General features: G+C 42.9%; 1 protein-coding gene across 27 annotated transcripts; it reads left to right on the plus strand.

The window, feature by feature from the left end:
• The first annotated feature begins 1,704 nt into the window (after nt 1-1,704).
• On the plus strand, nt 1,705-21,739 carry TPM1 (tropomyosin 1). 27 transcript variants are annotated; one of them, XM_080608242.1, is made up of 10 exons: nt 1,778-2,138; nt 2,766-2,891; nt 3,071-3,196; nt 9,147-9,280; nt 10,456-10,573; nt 11,040-11,110; nt 11,366-11,441; nt 12,705-12,767; nt 13,033-13,102; nt 14,341-15,850. In XM_080608242.1, the coding sequence occupies exons 1-10, from the start codon at nt 2,025-2,027 to the stop codon at nt 14,421-14,423; spliced, it is 981 nt and encodes a 326-aa protein (XP_080464368.1). In that variant the 5' UTR covers nt 1,778-2,024; the 3' UTR covers nt 14,424-15,850. The 27 variants fall into 27 exon arrangements, with proteins under 27 accessions (XP_080464362.1, XP_080464358.1, XP_080464361.1 ...); XM_080608241.1 differs by lacking the exon at nt 11,366-11,441 and adding an exon at nt 11,933-12,008; XM_080608239.1 differs by lacking the exons at nt 11,366-11,441; nt 14,341-15,850 and adding exons at nt 11,933-12,008; nt 20,804-21,739 and having other exon boundaries at nt 1,787-2,138.
• Nucleotides 21,740-22,106: the final 367 nt, after the last annotated feature.

Genomic DNA, 22,106 nt, shown 5'->3' on the forward strand with positions numbered 1-22,106 from the left:
CCTATCAGCACCACTCCCAAATTAGCCAGACAGGATACTGTTTGTTTAATTTCGCAAGACATGTGCTTCACCCAAAGGCGAAAGAGCTACCTCACTGAATTCCCAGCCACAATATGCTTTTAAAGGAATTTTTTGTGGCAGAGGAATTAGTTCTCCTCAACTAGGAACAAAACATACTGATGCATTTCTTAATACAGTCAAGTTGTTGAACAATGTGTAACTAGATGTCTCTTATATATTCACTATACTTAAGAAAGGCTAAGTGGCTATCTAGTGAAAGCAAGATAAGCACAAAGAAAATCTGTGCTTACGAGTTAGCTGCAAATCTGCAAACTTTTTGAATACTTTATTGTCTGGCATTTTTAAATAGTCTGCGGCAGTGCACTGCTGTTTTTATTTTGATGGTTTTACATAGATGGTTTTTCAAACCAATAGATATGGATTAACGCACATTATTGTGTAGAAAAGAGAGGATTTCACTCTCTAGAAAGATTTTGCTTACTGTTTTTTACTATCATTGCTGTTATTTTACTATTACTCTCAGAGGAGTTTGGTTATTAAAAGGGAATGCAAGAAATCATCTTTAGGTAGTCATAGGGAAAGCTGCTGCTTTGCCAGCGGCATTATGCCCTCTCGAGCAGCAACACACTGAGCCCTGAGCCTGGTGTGAGCCGCTCCGAACTTTGTGTGGCTCACGGCTGGATCCAGATTCTGGCCTTCTCGGGAGCAGAGGAAGAGAACCAGTCTCTCATCCGAACTCGGGGCTTTACTGTCTTGTTGCGGGCAAGCTGAAGCTTCATGGCGTGACTTGTTGAGGCTGTAGGAAGCTGGGCTCTAAGCCTGCTTCGCAGCTCACGGCCCTTATTTGCCCTGGCAAGTACAGCAGGCCAGAAGCCATAGGATGTTCTCTCCTGCTGCAAAGTAACGTCGGTTCAGCAGATTGGTGACAGCACCAGGGAGGAATTTTCTGGTGTAAGTACAGAGCTCAGACAAAGAGGCTGCTTAATTTTCCCTTTTTGCAACCCCATCCCGTGGGGCTCGTGCATGGCTGTGTACTTTCTGCACTATGGGAAGGAGCGTGCGTAGTGGTGACAGAGCGTGTTGTGTCTTGCTCGCTGTGCTAATGAGACAGAGACTTGCCACAAGCGAAAATAGGTTTCTACTTAATTATAGGTTTTGTTAATTGTTCTCTGGGTTGCTCGAGCCTCTCTGCTGCCTCGATCGCTCGCTGGCGTTGCAGGCGCAGGGTGCGAGCCGTAGCAGCCTCACCAGCCGGTTTCCCTGTCCCAGCTTTCCGTGGGCTCCCCGTCGTTGCAGCTCTGCCTCCCCCGGGGGGGCAGCCGGGCCCCCGCTGTGCCCCAGCATAGGGGCCTCGCCCCCCTGCCCCTTACTGCGCAGCTGAGCGCAAACCAGCCTCGTCCCCAGCGCTGGCACCCAGCTGCTCTGCCCGGCCCTCAGCAGCCGGCTCTCACCCCGTTCCCCGAGCTGCTGCTCTTTTTTTTCCCTTTTTTTTTTTCCCTTCCCTGCCAGGAGCAGCCTCGAAGCGGCCCGTGCTGCCTATTTAGAAAGGGAAGGGACGGCTCCCCGCCTTCCCTCGCCCCAAATATAGGCACATCCAGGGCCAAGGGGCCGGCGGCAGCGAGTGGGAGCGGCCAGCCTCCGCGCCCGGCCGGGGGGAGCGGGCCGAGGGAAAGGGGTAGGGACGGGCGGGGGAGGGAGGGAGGGAGGGAAGGAGGGAGGGGAAAAAAAAAAAGCCCTTTCCAAAAAAGTATTGGATGTCTTGAGGAATGCAGTCGGCCCCCTGGGAAAGTACATATCTGGGAGGCGCTCCCTGCCCGCCGCTCGCACTCTGCCGCCGCCCCGGCCCGCACCGCCCGGCCCCGCCGCCCGCCGGCAGCTCCGCGGGGCCGCGTCTGGCACTGCTCGGCCTCGGGCTCCCGCTCGGCTCCCACCCGTCCCGGTGCTGCTCCAGCTTTCCTTTCGGGTGCACTTCACGCGGGGACGCGCCCTAGCCCACCGCCACCATGGATGCCATCAAGAAGAAGATGCAGATGCTTAAACTGGACAAGGAGAATGCCTTGGACAGAGCCGAGCAAGCCGAAGCGGACAAGAAGGCAGCAGAGGAGAGGAGCAAGCAGGTCTGCACCGAGGGCCCTGGCGTGGCTGGCGCCGGGGCACAAGTTTTTCCAGACTATTTCTCTCTGATTACTTTTTTATAAGTACCTTGCTGACTCCCCCCCCCTCCTTCCCCCCATCTCCTTCCCTGCAGAACTGGTTGAACTAATGAAGCCCTCTTAAAGAGGGTTTTTCCCCGTGGCTGGAGGTTTCTGGGGGCCCAGCAGGAAGGAGGTGGTGTCCCCACACCCTGGGACAGCTGCATGGCCTCTGTGCTTTTGTCACAGTGGCTTGGCTGGGAGCCTCTGCCTTGAGCAGCGGGTTAGCAAGGGACAGACGTGCTGCAACGTGATGAAGGAGACGTTAAAGCTGGGTTTGTATCCCCCCCCCCGTACCACCCAGCAGACTTGTCCAATTTCGGCTGCTCCCCCCATCTCCGGCTGTGTGCCCCATTTTCCTGGCCCGCTCCAAACCCCCTCCTTCACACGTGGGGCTTTATTAGTTTGAGGGAGGGGGGCATGGTGGTTGTAAGTTTCTTGGAGATCCTGAAGGAGGCCAGAGGAGAGGAAAGGGATTTTAAAATGACCTTCCTCCTTTTCAGAGCCCAGGGAAAAATGTATTTGCGCATTGTATTTCTCTTGTGCACCTAGTTAGAGGATGACATTGTGCAATTGGAAAAGCAATTGCGTGTGACGGAGGATACGAGGGACCAAGTGCTGGAAGAGCTACACAAGTCTGAGGATAGCCTCCTCTCCGCAGAGGAGAATGCTGCCAAGGTATTGTGCCCTTGCCGTAAGCAAAGAGAATCTAACTGTTTCTCCTTCTCTCTCTCTCTGTCCGTCTGTCCTTTTCTGTCTCTTCTGCACTCGCACTTCTCCCTTTGCACGATCACGTTGCCTGCTGCACCTTTTCCTGCCCGCCCTCCCCTCTCCACCACTTTCCACCCAAATCACAGCTGGAGGACGAGCTGGTGGCTCTGCAAAAGAAGCTGAAGGGCACTGAGGATGAGCTCGACAAATACTCCGAGTCCCTTAAAGATGCACAGGAAAAGTTGGAACTGGCTGACAAAAAGGCCACAGATGTAAGTTACCCCCATCCCTTTCACCACCACCCAGATACAGAGACCACACAGCCCCGCTGCACAGGCTGGCCAGGACTCCTACCAGGCAGTGCTCTGAAGCCTTGCTGAAGGCAGGGTCCAAGCACCTCCTGGGTAGGGAGGTGGGAGTCACAGCACTGCCTCCTTGCATGAGGTTTGCACACTCTCAGAGGCATTTGGTTGGGTTGCTGCTCACTCAGCACGTGCTTTTCATGTGTATTTGCTGTTCCATATCCTGTGGATTGTCAATTCAGATGTTGGGGAAAATGGCTTGAGTTCGAACGACGTTACCTTGGTAGTAAGTGGAACAGAATCTGAGAGCTAATAGCCACTAGATCTGGGAGAGGGACATCCAAGAAGAGCACATCATACAGACCCCACAGATGCAGAAGAGCAAGGGCTGCTAGTTCTGTCTGCAAGAGAGCTGTTCCTAGGCACACTTGCGTTAGAGCTGGTGCTAGATACTAGTTGGCTCACTCACTGATCCCTGAGATAAAAGGTCTTCTCCTAGTTTTTCTTCCTGGAAATCCCTGAGATGATTTTACTTGTCAAAGAAAAGTTCAGTCCTGCAAGAGTGAAAACTCCCTGGAAGATGATACTTGCAAGGTTTGCAGTTCAGAGGACAGGGATCCTGGGAGCAAGCTGGGGGATATATATAGCTCAGCACTTTATATGGTAATAATGCAAGAGCGCATGGCCCTCCCAGGCCCTCATCCCACCCACCTGTCTGCCCCTGACATGCATTTAATGTATTACATGCACGGAACTGTGCATTTACTGTTTCTGCAGCTACGGTCCAGATCACTATGGCTGCTGCTGTACAATCCAGTTCTCTCTGAGTACACCTTGGGTCTGAATTACAGGATTAGGCAAAAGCACAGTACTTCCAAAGCGATGACCATCCTTTTCCTATAACACAGCTTTTAAAATTAACCTCAAAGCCATAATAAGAAGACAAGTTGCCACAGATGAAGCAAGCATAGTGGTGGAAGGATACTTTTAGAAAGGGAAATGTTACTCAAGCCGACTTTACATGAAAGGCAACATGCTTTTATGCTATTTTACTTTTAAAAAGAAGAGACCACAAAGAAAGGTTTAATTTCAGTACAGCAATTAAGTTGTGTAGCTTTGACAGAGAACTCGACAAACATAAGTGTGCATAGGAATGGGGGAGAGGGATTTTGCGTGTAATGGGGATCAGATGTCTTTCTTCTTCTGTGTATGGCTGCATAGATGAGAGGCAGCTTCCTAGCAGGACGTTTATTTAACTTGTTCAAAGGAACCGCATATAGATCTAGGGGAGATATTCCTTATAAGGAAAAGTATGCAGACTATTTGGAAATAGCTCGCCTAGGATGAAGGCAAGAGAAATGCTACTAGATTCCCTCTTGGAAAAGAGTATCTCTCTAACCAATCCCAGGGCTATTTGCCTTTGCTGGAAAACAGCGTTTGGAAGCTCGTTGAGGGCAATTGTATTTGCAGTCATCCCTCGGGCGGAGGGTAGGTAGAGCGTCTGGCTTGTTTTCATCGAGATGAATGCCGTGTTTAATGGTATGCGTGGAATACGCCTGACAGTTTAAGGATGTCTTGCTTTTTCGGCGATGCGGAGTACTTCGGGGCACGGCAGCTGGTCCAGTATTCACTCGACAAGTGTGGAGAGAGAGGAAAAAGACAGGGCAGGGGAGGGAGCGCCGGCTGCCTGCAGTGGAAACACAGCGGGGGCGAGGAAGCCTCCCCGGCGTGCCTCCGTGCCTCCCTGCGGAGAGCCGCCGCATGCCGCGCAGCAGCAGGGGAGCCCGTGCGGGCGGCGAGGCCCCAGCCCCGAGGCCAGGCAGGGGGAAGGGAGCGGTCTCGCCCCGCACCGCCAGGGGGCGCCGCCGCCCCGCGCAGCCCCTGGGCGCCCACCTGGACGCGGAGCCTTCGCCGCGCCGGCCTCGGCCTCGGCCTCAGCCTCGGCCTCCGCGCGGGGCTCCACCGCCCCCAGCCCCGCCCCGGTGCTCGCTGCGTTGCGCTGCGCACCGGGAGACTTCCGGGGCTGGGGCGGAGGCTGCAGGGAGGGAGGCGGCGCGGCGAGGCGAGGCGAGGCCGGGCATGGCGGCGATGAGCTCGCTTGAGGCCGTGCGGAGAAAGATCCGGAGCCTGCAGGAGCAGGCGGACGCCGCCGAGGAGCGGGCGGGGCGGCTGCAGCGGGAGGTGGACCAGGAGCGGGCCCTGCGGGAGGAGGTAGGGGTCGGGGGGGTGCGCGTCCTCCCCCCCAGCCCGGCCTCGGCCGCTCGCCTCGCCGCCGACAAAATGGTCACCTGGGGCTGAGGCCGGCCCTCCCCGAGGCTGCAGGTGGGCGGCGGGGCGCTGCGCTCCCGGGCGGCCCCGCTCCGGCCCGCGGCTCGGCGGGGGAGGCTGCAGCGTCCGAGGGGACCGCTGCGGGCACGTCACAAGATGTCGAGGTAGAACGAGGTCGAATTTAGGGGAGAGATCTGAGATCGGGTGATCCACACTAGGTTCCAAGCAAGCTTTTGGGTTTTTGCAGCTGCTCGTTGGCTGTGCATCCCATCCAGCTTAACTCACCGGGGAGGTAAGCGTCTGGGCTGCGAAGGGCTCACGAACCTGGGAGCAAAGCGGAGGTGGCAGCAGCTGACTGCTTAGCCACAGTATGTGAAAACACCCCAACGATGTGATTAGCTGGTCCCTGTCACTATGCATCTGCACTAGAGCATCTGCAGTATGTTTAGCACACCAAAAACAATAGCTGAGAGTGGAAGGGAGTGGTCTGCACGGTTTTAGGCAGGGACAAGGTCAGGTGTAAGCAGCACAGATTTGTGTAGCAGGGAGATGTGGTTATGGGTGGTAGTTGCAGCAAAAAACTGATAGTGCTGTTGTTTGCCTTGCTACTGACCTTGGGAGCTCCTAGCATCTGTAACTTATTTTTTCTTTTTGTAAAACGTAGAGCGTCATTTCTAGCAGTGTCTGCTGGTTGCTTGAAAGTGATGCAAAATAAGATTTTTTTACACACATCGTTTATCGCAGTGTAAAAGCGGTGATTATTGTATTTGCATCTAATGTGGGGCTTTCTGCACATTCTGGGCAGCAAACTTATAAGATAGGTAGCAGTAGTAAGCCTTCTGATCCCTTCAAGCTGGCCTTCCAAAGGAGTTCAGTACAGCTCCTTACAGGTGGGTGGCTGCTTCATTCTTGCAAGTCATTTCACATACCTGGTGTTTGTTTTTTTTTTTTTGAGAGAGAGAGATCATGTCACAGTCAGTAACTTGTCTTCTAAGGGTTTCTGTTTTAAAAACGATTGCATTTGTTTTCTAAGCTTTTATTTCCTCTGGGTAAAGGCCACCCATTTTCCTACTCAACAACACACACAGTTCTAAACAAGGATATTAAAGTTAGTTACAGTGTCACTAAAAATGGGAAGTTTTGGTGATACCTTTGGTGGCGGAAGGAAGAGCACTGGAGGAGCAATTAGAGCCTGCTGGTTAAGTCGTGCCATTAGAGCTTGGCCACAGGGCAAGGCTTAGAGTTACCATCCGAAAGGGTAGTGTTTGTCTGTTTCCTGGAGATAATGTGGAATTGTGCAGAGCGTGTTTGCCTGGTACTTACGTTTTTGTTTGGAGGGGATCAGCGTTTTGGTGAATAAACCCAGAAAACTGAACTCCCAGGCACACAAAGACCTGTGCCTCTTCCCTAATGCCAACCAGGCACAGTTTTTTTTTTCTAATTTTTGCTGCATGATTGAGGAGGGAAGCTTTGAGAATGCTGCAGCAAGCAAGCTGAGGTGTGAACTTGACCCTTCGCTTAGTGTATTGCCTTATGTGTATAGCATGTGACCAGCTCAAGGTTTGTTTTTTTTTTTCTTTTCCTGTGCAAGGTACAGATACGCAAACAATGAAAAAGCTAAAGCAGTGGCCAAAACGTATTGCAGCTTACAGCTTTTGACTGTTAAACCAGATTGTTAAAAGTTTGGAGTCTGTGACAAGCAGGCATTGCCTTTAGAAAGAGTCCCTTTGGTTGTGTGCGTGCATCTCGTGGGGCTGTTAGTAACTGCATTTTCATAATGCAGTTTTCCTTCTTCAATTATATGATTAGCTGGAAAAGTCTTTCTTACGGCAGTGATAATTAACGCTCAGTTGTAACCTATCCATGGCATCTCTCATTGTGAAAATATGCGGTGTCTAAGTGCAGCGTCAAAAATGCAGAAGGTTGTGTCTGCCTGTTTGCCGTGGGAGTGCCCCTAATGTCACTGGGGTTTTTCCTTCCTCACCATATAAGGGAGAAGTCCTGCTCCGCTGCGTGACTTGGGCCATATAAGGCTGCAACGTTGGTGAAACCTCATTGAGTTGCTGGTGGTGGAGCAGGAAGTAAAAACTTGAACTTTAGTCACTCTCTGTTTTCTAAGCATATTATACGCTCTTATCAGGATGAGGAGTCTTGACATGATAATAATTAACTTGTAGCATTACAGATTTCCCAAGGGTGATGTTTCTGAAAGAACATGTATTTCCACCACTCCCAAAGCTGCTTTGTTTCTAAAAAAGTTCAATTTTTTACTGTTCAAAGTTGGCAAATTGCAGGTTTGGAGTCCCACTGTTGGTTACATAGCTAGGTGAAGATTTCTGAGGGGGGGCTAATGTGGAAATGTAAGGATCTAGTCTCTTCTACTCCTGGTACGGTATACTCACTGCCAACACTCATTAATGTTCAAATACAGATTTGCTTCCCAGATGTTTGCGTTACTTCCAGTGTTTCAAGTAGCAGTGTTACTGTTATGTCAGATGCCGTTTACTTGGCTGTTGTATAAGTTGTTCTTGTGTTACTCACAACAAAATTCAGGCTGTGGCCAGCTGTATCTAACTGCCTCAGAGTAGTAAAAGCAACAAACAACAGTTCTTAAATTTTTAGTTAAAGAAAAAGCACTGGTACTTTTGGTATGATAGCTTTCTTTTCTTTTTTTCCCTGCTAGAAATTAAAATTTGTTTGTCGTCACGTATGGCAAGAATATTTTCAGTACTAGTTAAGAGTAACTGCTGTTCTTGGAAGTAATTAACTTATTGGAATAATGGTGACCTTGTATGTTTTGTTTATTTTGAAAGAAATTGAGTTTAATAATGAGGTTATTATGGGAAGGTTGTTATAGAACTTATTCTACAACTTATACAAGTTTGGGTTTCAATATGTTAGAAGTAAAAGCTTGTAATGATAGGAGGCAGATAAATTGTGTTGTACATAAGATTAAGCAAATAGGTAATGGAAGAGAGGCAAATCTGGGGGAAATCTGAGGATGACAGTTTGGAGGGGAAAAATAATATTTTAAGCAATTGTTGCCTGTATCTGGGTCCTTACAAAATGTAACCTTTGCCGTTGCCTTCTTTGTCAGCTCTTGAATAGCTTGCCTATAAGCAAAACTTGTGAATATTCAAGCACTTAAATGTTCTCATCCCATCTCTGTAGGAGCTGTCTCATTGCAGATATTGATCCAGGTGTATTTTTGCATGTTTACTTTGAGCTTTTTTTATGGAATTGAAGGAAACATTGGGGCAATATTTATTGCAAAATATGGCAAAAGGGCATAGGTAAAAGATTTGGGATAACATGGAAGGATTGTGATAGTTTGTGTTGATCTCCTAGAAGGGAAGAAAGGCAATTGGTTCACATCTGCAAATAAGGTAACATGTTTAGGGAACAATGCATAATTCTTCTAGTCCTGTTCTTTCTAGTACACGTTGTATGGTCCTTAATGTGCCTTGTGTAAAGGAAGCAATAACTTCATAATTCAATGAGGGCATATACATCGTTACGTGGGCTTTTTAGTGGATGAAGTCAGAAATTACAAAAGCGCTGTTAAATGGCACTAGCAGGTACGTGGTGTAATCTTTTGAAAAAGGTGATGTGTGTCTTATCATGAACTAATTTCTGTTCTTTCTGTGCTTAGGCTGAGAGCGAAGTAGCTTCTCTGAACAGACGCATCCAGCTGGTTGAGGAAGAGTTGGATCGGGCTCAGGAGCGCTTGGCTACTGCCCTGCAGAAGCTTGAGGAGGCTGAGAAGGCTGCAGATGAGAGTGAAAGGTGGGTGGATCCACTCCTATTAGCTGGATTACCCTTATGACGAAGGTGGTAGTTGACAGGGTGTGGGCTAGGGAAATAAATTAAACCACTCCTATGTCTCTGCACACATGTAATCCACTCTGTCTTTGGACTACAGTCACGTGGACTTCAGTCACAGTTTGTCTGTAAGGATGTCTGAAATGTATGGGCTTGAATTCTTACTTGTGTTTCAGTTGTAAAGATAACATTACTCTTGTGCTGCTATGTGATTCTTAATTTCATTGTGGATAGAAAATCCCACAGGGAAATAGCAAAGTGCTGGAAGAGGCTTTGATTCTCCTGTTGTTAGGATTTATACACGTAGGTGAAAAAAGTAGAGAGAGATCCCATTAATTCTGTCACATTTAGGCTCGGATTTCCAGATGTTCCTAATACGAGTTAGGAACTCAAGATTTGTTGGCTTTGGTAGAGCCCATCTTTCACTAATGCAAATTACATTTTATAACTGTGATAGTACCTTTTGGGAAGGAATCCCAAGTATTCTGCATATTTGTTTCTACCTTGCTAACAGCACAGCCTGTTGAAAAGAAAATGCATACTGTGCATTGTGAAATAGTTAAGAAAATTTGGGTCAAACATGTATGGAAGGGGTAACACAATATTTCCTATTATGGAGGCATTAAAATTTGCTTGTGCAGAGCACAGTGAACTTCAGTGCTTTAGGACTCTGATGTAGGAAAGCTCATGGGAATCTGAATCTGTTTTTCCGTAAACATGATGTCTGTCAATCCTGCAGGGGTTGGAGCATGCTATCTCACAGTGAGTGTAGAAACACGGATGTCTTTAGTCATATTAGGTCTTCAGTAGCAAGATCCCTTATTTACCTTTCTTGAGAACAGTTGTCCTGGAATTTTAAATAAAAAAGGATAGTGAAGTGATTGAGTTTCTGCGTAGAGCTAAAGTGTGGAAAGAGCTAAACAAACAAACTTTTCTTTCTTCCTAAATCATGCTGCTTTTGCTTTAAACTTCAAAAGTGTGGATATACAGGACTAGACCTCTGGTGTGATAAGTCAAGTATCTGATATGCTTCGTTCATCTTAATGCATCTGTCTGAAAGTCACACTCCGGTAGTAGTAGAACTGGAGATGAACTGGCAAACCCTGAACCTTACATTTCCTGTTTTTCATGTCTTTCAGAGGAATGAAAGTTATTGAAAATAGAGCCCAGAAGGATGAAGAAAAGATGGAAATCCAAGAGATCCAGCTTAAAGAAGCTAAGCACATTGCTGAAGAGGCTGACCGCAAGTATGAAGAGGTTAGTTTTTGGGCACAGATCATCTGTTTCTAAGACACTTTAGGCTGTTCTTGTAATTCCTTTTTGTTTTTGTTTCCTGATTAAAGTGCAAAAGATTGCAAACACCACTGTTTGCAGCTGCAGAAACAAAAGCAGGCACCTGGATGCCTTCAGGGACAAGGTAGCAGGACATCTGTGCTCAGATCTTTGTGCTAAAATGGTTGAGAGTATTCCCTGGTTTCTTAAGGACTCTCTCACAGGGAGAAAAAATATTTTAAAGCTGCCTTTCAGTGAATAGAAAAAAGAGGTCTTGAAAAAGGTCAGGTAACAAAGACCCAAGTGAACGCTGAAGATGTCGCATGATGACACCCACATGTTAACCAGAAAACGGGAAGAGGTCCAACTGCGTGCTTTGTGGATTCTACGGACAGATGTTGTTGGCTGCAGCAATGGGATATCCATGAATGTCACTTGCTTTTGTCTGTAGGTAGCTCGTAAGCTTGTGATCATTGAGAGTGACCTGGAGCGAGCTGAGGAACGTGCTGAACTATCGGAAAGGTAAGTGTTCAACTGTCCCTGAGATGCCTGTGAGGTGCCACAAGACAGTAACTGTAACAGCATGAAACATTGGCAGTACACCCTGTGTTCAGCTCAAAGCTATGTTTTGCTCATTTACTCTAATGGTTGAAATAAATGGTCAGCACCAAAGTAAATGTGTTTGTATGTGTGTGCGCGTGTGTTTTGTCACTGCATGCTGTACCTGCACACTGATTTTGTGAATGGCTTTTGTGCATTTCATGTGTTCACTAACAGCCAAGTCCGACAGCTGGAAGAACAGTTAAGAATAATGGATCAAACCTTGAAAGCATTAATGGCTGCAGAGGATAAGGTACTGATACTAATAAACAGTTTTTAGGTTTAACTGCAACCCGAGTCTTTCAGCTTCCATAGCCAGTTAGCTCACTCAGTAACAAACAGATCTTCACTATGCTCTTTGCTCCCTTTGCATCTTGCTTTGGTGTTTTTCTTTGGTCTCTTTTTTGTTTATTTGTTCATTTTTGCCTTTAAAACTGATCTCTTATGCAGCCAAAAAGAAGCTGAACTATCTCACATGTAAATGCTTTGTAAATATTTCTGTGTAAGCCAAAGGCTGTAGATAATTTGTGTCTGGTTGTCGTCTTAATGCACACTTAAAATGGAATTTGGCATTGTAAAATGTTGCTTTCAGTCTGTGATAGATTCAGCTGCTTTTGAGGCCGTTCTTTTGCTCTGTAATTGTTTTCATTTTTCTCTATCTTTCCCCCCTTTTTTTTCTCCTGTTTCCTTTGCTTGACTGAATCTTCCATCCACCCCTTTCCTGCCTTCCTTCCGAAATAACAGCAAATGTGCTGAGCTTGAAGAGGAGTTGAAAACTGTGACCAACAACCTGAAGTCGCTGGAGGCTCAGGCCGAGAAGGTAGGCTAGAGACTTGCGTGAGAATGTGCTCATTATGCTATCCCTTAGATTGGCCTTTGGCTTTTTTTTGTGATCACTTTGCAGCAGTTCAGCAGGACCATTTACAGGCTGCCCAGGGAGGTTGTGGAGTCTCCTTCTCTGGAGATACTCAAAGCCTGTCTGGACACCTACCTAGGCAGCCTGCTCTAGGGAACCTGTTTTTGGCAGAGGGGTTGGACCCGATGATCTCTTGAGGTCCCTTCCAACCCCTACAATTCTGTGATTTGTTAGTAGAAGCATTTGGACTTAATACTCAGTTCATATCTGGCTATTATCAGAACTTTGTATTCCTTCAGGTTCCACATAGATTAGTATTATTTGAACATATCTACTGTTAAATAGTCTAACAGGGTTTAGTATTATTTATATAATATGACTCAAAATGGCATTTGTGTGCTAATCTTTAATTTCTCCAAGTGCCATTCATCTTTAAACTGTAATACTAATTTCTACTCAGAGTTTCTGCTGTATCCTGCTAGAATACAACTCAGGGAAATTTTTCTCTTGAAGTAAGTTGTATATGACCACAGTCTGGTAAGAGGAATTTAGTTATACCCGCATTAATTTCTTTTACACAGTTGATCTATTAGAAGAGTGGTATTTTTTATATACATAGAGTGCTTGATCTAATATCAGTGATCTTCTTTCTAATTACAGTACTCACAGAAAGAAGACAAATATGAGGAGGAGATTAAAGTCCTGACTGACAAACTGAAGGAGGTAAAACTAGAGCTGTTCTTTACAACGGATCTTTGACTAAAATTTTGATTCTTTTAATATAAAAACTACTTTGATTCTTTAAGGATGAACATGTCATTTTGGGGTATGGTGTTGGATGTCTTTCCTAAAAAGGAGCATTGCCTTATTGTTTTAATTATTTTTAGTCTTATTCCTCTCATTGTCCTTTTTTCCCTCATATAAATCGTTCTTCTATTTGTAAGTAATACGTATTCCCTACAATCGTTTGTACTGGTCTTGACTTCAGGCTGAGACCCGTGCTGAATTTGCTGAGAGGTCAGTAACCAAGCTGGAGAAGAGCATTGATGATCTAGAAGGTATGGGTCTTTGTTTTCCTTACTTGCTAAAGAAATACAGATCTTTTATTCTCCTGGTTTTATCTAGTACACAATTCTACTTGCCTAACTTGTCCTGCTTACATAAATATGGTTAGTTTAAAAGGTTTTTTTTAAAAAAAAAAAAGTTAAAATGTTTTCTAGTTGAAATATATTGATGACTTAAATGTTTCAGGTGAACAGTGTTTTGCTCTTGCCTGTTCCTTTTCTCTGATGTTCTCAAGACTCCTTTCATTTTCTGCTTCACACTCGTCTACTTGGAGTTTTATAAATGTATAGGGTAAATGATTAGATAAGTAGCATTAGCTTATTATAAAGGTGGTGAAGAGTTAGGTTTCTAATAGTTAAGAATGTAGCATAGAATATGACACAGGACATTAAGAATGTGACATAGAACAGTTGCTGGTTTTCAGTAAATCTTATGGATTGTATAGATACTTGGGAGGACAGCTTATTTAAATTCATGGAGTTTGGTTTAAGGTTTTGATAAATCTTTCAGAACTGCAGTAGAATGTGCTTTCTCCCTCCAGAGAAAATAATTCAGCAGTGTTTGGTAATAAAAAGTTGTATGGAGTTCACTACTTAGATGTTACATACAGTCTAGGATTTTAATAAGCTTGATTGCTTGGCATGTCAGACTTAGGGTATGAAATATAGCTGGGGAGCTGCTGCAAGTTTATGGTTGCTGACTCAGGAAGCAGAGAAAAAAAGCTAAGTCTTTAGAACAAAAATTCTCTGTTTAAAAAGTGCTTGACAGATCACCCAAACCAGAGGTTTTTTTGTGTGTTTTTTTCTAAAAAACGAAAAATTAGCATCTTTCTGGAGACCCATTTTCAGATCTCCTGTCCCTGATACTGACTTCTGTAATTCCTGTGTGCCCTCCTAATGTGCATTAGAACAAAAATTTAGGGCAGGGAAACAGATTTAGCTTTCCATATACACTTTGTTTCCTTCATCTTGTTTATATCACAGGTTGTCCCACTGGCAGTGCGGTTAATGAACTTGTCATATAAAACTACTCACTGTTGTTTTTTTTTTACTCTTCCCTAATATTTTATTTTCTTTTTTTGTTGTCCTGTCTGCCGCAACACTTCTTTCTGTGCATTCTTACCCTTTTCTCCTGCTTCTGGATGGTATCCCATGCCATTGCCTTCATCTTCCATCCCATGATCACACTCCATTTCCTCGTGCACCTCTTCTTTCCCTGGGGGGAATGTTAGATGAGCTATATGCTCAGAAACTGAAGTACAAAGCCATCAGCGAGGAGCTCGACCACGCTCTCAACGATATGACTTCCATGTAAATGTCTTCCCAGCTTGTGCCTGCACCTGCTTTCCTGCCCTCATTGATTGCGCGGTTCCGGCTTTGTGAAATCATACTCCCTCTGTAGCGGGAGATGCATTTCTTTAGCGAGACTAGGTGTACAAAATACCATGAACAATTTCTTTACCGTGGCAAAGTGTGGGTGAGTGTTGTGCCTAGCCTGGTAAATACTCATGGTGATTTTGTAAGCTAATCAATGAGCTAATGAGCTTGTGTTTACTCTTTCAGTATGTATCTGCAATCCTTGTGTCTTGCAGTTGCCCTTTGTAGCTCTGCACTTATCCTTTCAGTTCACCTCTGTTCAAGTATTTCCTACCAGGCCCATCATTTTGAATTTGCCAAAAGATGATAATCTCAGTATACATGTTGCATCGAGTGTGTTTTGCCTTCACGGTTTTGCTCTGGTAAAGCTCTTAGAAGAGTTTCAAAGGAATTTAGACTTAGCTCTGTTAATAATAGTGGAATGTGTGCATCTTAAATATCCTAGACTGCTCTGAAATTTTCTGCTGATAGCACTAAGTTACAAGTTTGAAAAATAAGAACACTTTATGATTTAGACCCATAAAAGTGACAGTTGAAGTGTAGGTTGTTTCTGCATATTTTGTGGAGAGTAGTAGTAATTAATTTATAAATACCAAAATTGTGGTAAAACCAACTTTAGTTATAAGGAGAAAAAGAACAATCATTTTAGGTGGGAGAAAAACAAAACAATCAGTTGTAAGTTGTGACTAGTCCATGCAGTGATTCATACACACTGAGTCTTCCTGCATTGATGTAAAACTCTGAACAGAGGTCAGCTGTGCTAAATCCACCTTCCCATGCTCATACCTTTCATTTGCATGAACCCTGTAAAATTGACATGGGAAGAGTTGTGGCTTTCTCAAGTGCTTGTGAGGTGTGATGTCCAGTCCTAGAACTTCTTTTGGAAGCTAGCACTTCCAGCAAGACATTAGCTCTGAGCAGGGCTTAATATGTATTTTGCGTGCACGCATATTTTAAATATTTATTCCTTTTTTTTTTTAATCCCCACATTTCTACATTACTTTCCTCCCTGTCTTCCGCAACTTATTAGGGGTCTAATATTGACTGCTTTCTGTGCTTTGATTGTTATGTACAAGCACATCAGTTTAGTCAGTGGCTTATCAAACAAATGGATTCTTTTTTTCTTCCTCCCGTGTATACAGAGATTACAGTATTTCATCCATTTGGGATATTTCCATATAGAAAACAGGCTTTAAAATGCAGTCCTCTACTGGTACATGAGGAAATTGCTGTAGCATTCCAATCCCAGCATGGTGTGGTGTTTCACTAGCAGTCATCCTGGCATGCTGGATTCTGTTGTGTGCTGCTTTTTTGGACTTTTTATTCCTGCGCTTTTTTATTTCCTATCTTATCTCACTTTTTCTTTTCATGCAGATAATTTTCTTTGCTTCACTTCTCCAAAGACATCTTCATCAGGTTGGATAAAACATCTTTCCAAGCTTTTGGATGTTTCATGGTTCACTGTCCTGTCTGCTAGCATACTTGACTCTATCCTTCTAGCACCTGTCTCGGAATATGCTTTTTGTGCTCTATTGTACAGAAACTCTACATCTCTCAATGTAAAATAAACATCCCAGCTGTATCCCTGTTGCTATCCCCTTGCCTTTTATTTATTTAAAGAGCCATTTCAGTTATTAATAAAAAAGAATATACTTTTTTGCCATTAGGGATTTAATTTTTGTTGATGCATCCATTTTTCTTCTACAAACAATTTTGCCTGCCTGTTGACAATGCAAAGCCAGCGACAGGAGTCTATGGGATGAGGATACCATTCATGATATTCTGGGGTTAATACTGACCAGTTATGGTCTCATTCTTTTCCTAACTATGATGCAGATAAAATGACAAATTTAATGTGAATTTTTTCAGTTGTTATTGTTGGGCCAAAATCTACAAAAACACTACTGCCTTAAGGTCACTTGGTCGTGGGAGCGTAGCTGAGAGCAGTTAAGCCCTTGACATTAGATTTTTCACTTTAAAGCCCAAAATTTTCTGCAAGCTTGATGCTGAAGATTTCCCGTTTTTATGTCAATATGTTTGATCTTGAGCTTAAATCTGAGAGATTTAAAGGGGCAATACCAAAAATTCAAAATACTCTGCAAAAAGTTTTCCCCTCTTTTGCACCTTGATTGGTCAGTGAAGATACTGTGTGCTTACTTTTTCATTAGACTTTTCTTGAGTGGCAGGATGTGATTGAAAATTCAGTAGAGATTTCAGTAGATTTTCACTCTTGTACTTAGCTCAGATTTGAGAGTTTGAATTCTAGACTCATGAGAAATGTCTTAAAATTGGAACAGGAAACTTCTCATTATTAACGTAATAATGTGATGATTCTGGTACAATGCTACACTGATTTCAGGTTTGAAAGCTTAAACGTTGACTTTCAGTTGATTTGGTAGTGCCTAGTTGAGTATGAAATATTAAATAGTGACACCTTGTTTTTTGTAGCTGTTTGCCACTAGGAAGTTTAACCTATTTATTTTAATTTCATTTTCTTCACAATGAGAAATTATTTTTCAGTTCACATTCAGGTGAATCAGTTTAAACTAAATTGATTTCTGATTACACCTGTTACTGCATATATTGCTAAAGTTCCTAAGTTGCAGTGGCTAAGTAATCTCCAAACGTAGCACAGCTGAGTTCTAGTTTATCTTGTAAATGTGGCTTTCTTGGGATACCTATCAGCAATCACAGGTTGTACAGTTACTTGAGTTCAATAACTTATTACTTACCAGTTAAGATACAGTAAGTGAATACACTTGGTGTATTGCAACTGAAAAATAAAATGTTCAGTGTGAAGGTTAACCAATTATAATTGGATGAGCATTTGTAAAATGACTGAAGCTAATGTGGTTAACTTCACATATGCAAATGTCACGGAGAACATGGCCCTGTCATTTATCAGCTTAACCAGTGTATGTTGTGCTACAGCAACTCCAACCCCTTAATCTGTTGAATTTCATTTATTGTCAGTAATGTTTTTTCCTTGCAATACTGTTGTTTCTAAAGAAGTAACAAAAGAAAAACGCAATGTAGAAACCTAGTAATATTAAAAAAAAAAAAAAAAAAGATGGAAAGTTCACAGTTGTTCTGAATGTCAGTATTTAATTAAAAACTTCTGTTCAAGCATGCATCATCAGTCATCTGCACCGTGGGGTGATGAGTGCCTGGACAGAGGATTAGAAATGGGTAGCAAAGTGCGTATATCCAGGTAGCTGCCCACAGAATCTGTAGCTGGCTGTGCTACACTGATGTTAACTCCATGGAGCTGTTCAGGTTTCTCAGTGCACTGTACTTCAGCATGCTGTCACCCTTGGACCTGACCTGTACAGTAGACCGTACATCCCACAAGGTCTGGCCATGTGTAGGTAGTAGCATACGCGAGTGGTTGACAGAAGTGCAAAGCTGGCTCTGACATTTCATTTGCCTGGGCTATGTGATGTGCAAAGGTAGCTCTGCTGAGGCTGAACTTCAGGGGTTGTGCACCAGAAGTCAAACACTGCTTGGCCCAAGGTGGCTCCATACAGAGCCAGGACCTTTGGCTCTATCTGCGTGATAAATTGCAACCTAGCCAGACTTGTGTACAGGTAATCAAGAGCTGACTTTATGCTCACAACATTTCCACACTTGACCTGGGGTTTTAGTCTCATTTTGGATGTTGAGAAACACTGGAAGTCTCTGCCTCAAACCAAGAGATTAATTAATTCTCTGTGATGAAGGTAAGCATCAAGTTTGTGATTCAAATTCTGTTGTCGTATTTGAATAACAACTAAATACATTTTGCCAAAGTAGAATTTTTATTATTATGATGTCTCGATGTTTTTTCCATGTGTGTCTTAGTGTCAAATGTTATCCTCATAGTAGAGACAAAAACCCAATTGTTACTGGACCAAGAACAGAATTGTGAAATGTGTCCTTCTTTTACTGAGCTGGCTGTCAGAGTTTAGGCTGTGGGGAGAAGTTGTCAGGAGCTGCCACTCAGTGCAAGTGTGTTGTATGGAGTAACTCACTGCTTTAAAAAACAAAACAAAACAAAAAAACAGCTTTGCTATTGCTGTGGGCTGTTATGTCCAAACCCCACAGGGGAAGAGGATTTCTGTGAAAGCTGTTAAGAATCTTGTGGAAAAGAACCAGTCTTTTCCCGTAGTGGAATAATCTGGGATCAAGAGGTCAGGAGTACTGTTTGAATCTAGACTATTGAGACCAATATAGACAATTAGAGAAAAAACAATCATCAAAAACCATCAGAGAACTTCTTTCTGCAGAACTCACTAAATTCACTGTTGCATCATAGCTGTGGGTGTTCTGTTTGACCATGGAAGTGAACCATCTTGTCAATTTGCTGTATTCAAGCTGTGCAGATTTTCCCACTTCCATTTCACGTTCACCAAGTGTTTTGGGGTTGTCTCTTTATAAAGTACCACTGGACAATTTACAGATATTGAAGTGTGTTAATATCAGTGATAACAATAAGTTTACCCATCAAAAATACCATTTGGGCTCTCAGATTCCACAGTAAAGGCATACAATGAGAGTCAAACCTAGGGGCAGGCAGTTCGTGCTCTCAGCATCTCTCCTGCTGTTGGTTAGACTGGTTATGACACAGTTGCATTCTGATAGCTGATGGATGAGGTTCCACCACATCGTGAAAAATGCACAAAGAAAATTGGCACTCATAAAACAAATCTTCCATGCATTGTTCATGAAGGTTAAAGCAGGACTTCATTCTTCTAGGAATATAGCTGCTGTTCTTCCATTTGTATTCCCATTTGCCTGTCTCACAGCTGTTCTCTGCATAGGAGTTTTAGCAAGTCCTTTGCAGGTTATAGTAGCTGTTCGGTGGAGTAGCTATTTAATTACCAGAGTTCTAGGAAACAAAGGTAAAATGTTTCTGTTACTGAACTGTCTGTGGTGTGACCAGTTTCTTTATTAACTTACTTACCTGTTTTCTCTGTCTAATCTGTCTTCATTCTGCCTTTTTCCTTCTAACCTGCTTGCTGCCTGTACAGACCAACTCTACCAGCAACTTGAGCAAAACAGTCGCCTAACTAATGAACTAAAGCTGGCACTGAATGAGGATTAAACTTTGTTGTGACTATGTTGTTAACTTATTTAAAAACGGCTTCTTCCAAAAGTTCCTCAAGAATGAATCAGTAAATGTAGAAATAAGCAAGAAACATAGACATTGATTTTTCAGATTGTTGATTCTGTGGTATATTAATGGATCAAATTCTAATCTTATTTTGGAAAAATACACAAATGCTCCTTCTGAGGCGGCTTTTGTATATCTGTATTCACGCCTCCTTCAGACGAGCAGTATGCTGTTACTTTGGTTGTGCAATAGCTCCTTTCCACTTCAGTGAACACTTAACAGCACTTAGCTAAGTGTCCAGAAAGTAGCAGCCTTTCTTGTGGAGAGACCCGCTGCTTTGTTGATGTCATGAGTTGGCCCTGGGAGTTTTACTAGAAAGTGGATGAGAGAAAAATGTTCACCAGGATTCATGTTTCAGAACCAACACAAAGTATAATTACAGCTGTTTTGTTATCTGGAGACTTTAATGCATTAATTTTGCATTACTATGAAATGGTCTTGCATTTAATTTCAAAAATAAAAAAGCTATTGATTAAAAAAAAAAAAAAGGAAAAAAAAAATGCTAGGAATGAGAGCTCTACCTGAAAATACCTGGTCAGTTTAAAGGTATGCTTGCATTAGTATGAAGTTACTGTTATTGGATTCTGGTATGATGCAGTTCTAAAACACTGTGCTTGTTTATTGTATCATATAAGTGTGTTAAAATGACAGTCCTATAAAAATGTGCATGCAACATAAAACTACTAACTTTTTAGGCTGTAGAAAAAAATACATTTATTAAAAGTCACTTGACTGAAGGGGAGATTGGTTTTAATTTCTTGTTTGTTCTTTGCAAGTTTTGAAATAAATTAACCTTAGTTATGGGTCTGCGAAGAACTCTATCATTTTCTTCTTGCCCTAATTAAAAAAAATAAAATCCATTCACTGTCTCAGTTTCCTATAGCAAAGAGCTTCTAGAACATGCAAGAACCTCATTTCTGTTGGCAGTGCATTTTATTAACAAATGTACCTGCAAACAGTTCTAAACTTGCATTGCTTGCCATTTGTTCTATTAATTTGGAATTATGTCTAGATGAGTTGTCTGGAGATATCAGTATTTATGAGCATGCACATTTCTTACCTTATAAACCCTTGATTAGAAATGATCATTGCATGCCTTCATATTCTGAGAATCAGTGCCTCTGAAGAACTACTATTCATGTTTTGATTTTCTAATCCCACAACAGAGAAAGTGGCGCATGCCAAAGAAGAAAACCTTAATATGCATCAGATGCTGGATCAAACTTTACTGGAGTTAAACAACATGTGAAAACCTTCTTAGCAGCAACCACATTATTTGTTATTTTTACACCTGCTTGCCGCGAAGCCCCATAAACATGTCGTTATTTTAGTTTCACCACAGTCACAAGAACATCAGCTAAATTATCAGGCAGGGGTCAGGGAAACACCAAAATGGGCAAGCCATATGCGGGTTAAGCTAATAAGTTACGGTTTAAATGTGCCATTTCCCAACAAAATGTTACCTACACTTTGTAGAGAGTTCAGTAATTTGATGTGCTTGGTCTTTTGAAGGACCCTGGCTGTCTGAAAGTGTCCCACCTCAAGTGCCACCACAACTTTTAACAAGAATGATGATACATATTCAAAAGAGATTAAGTGGAAATGGTGCTATTTTCAACAAAAGGTTTTACTAACTTCTTTTGTGTGATACCAGATAAGTCAGGAGTAGTCCAGCATAGTAATTTATTTTTATCAGAATTTTACTCATCTGTGAGGATTTGGACTTTCTGTGCCTTCTAATTCAATAAAACAAAGGTTATGTAAGCAGCAGCAAAAAGCAAAGGCTTATGAAGGTTTTAAATTATGTACTTCCAACTCATTACAGAAGTGTAGGTCAACATTTCACCTTGAGTATTCGTTCGATTGTATTTTTCATGTTGAAATGAAAGATTCAATAAATTCAGGACAAAACAAATTTGGAAGAGATTGTTTTAAAATGTATTTTATTTGTGTGGAGCTTGGGGAGGGGGTGGAATTTATAAATCGATATTCGCCTCACTTTATTTTTCACACTTTCTTTTGAGCAGTTTAAAAAGTATACCTGTATGTAAACATTGTATAATGATATGGAATAAAATGCACATTTTAGGACATTTTTTAAATTTTACTCTACTGTGATTTGTTTTTCATCATTTAGTTACCTGTCTGTGTATTGCTGTGTAAAGTATGCACACGTGTGCTGTATGTCATTGAGATGCATCATTACCACGTCGGCTTTCAGTTTCTCCTTTGCTATCAAGTTAATGTATAAAAGTATAAAAATGCAAAGAAATGCAGTGGTTTGGACTTACGTGGACCTGCAGCTGCTTAAAAGGGCCATTTGAGAACTGTACTGCAGGAATCTATCCCAACCACTTGATTGTATTCCCAGATGGGTGCAGACAGCAACCACCACTCAAGGGAAGACAAGAATTTCAAAAATTATTACTTGTTGATCAAAACTGTTTTCAGTAGAAGCACTGTATGACT

This window comes from Anser brachyrhynchus (genome assembly GCF_964034855.1).
Source record: "Anser brachyrhynchus genome assembly, chromosome: 11".
In the NCBI taxonomy this organism is placed as follows: Eukaryota; Metazoa; Chordata; class Aves; order Anseriformes; family Anatidae; genus Anser; species Anser brachyrhynchus.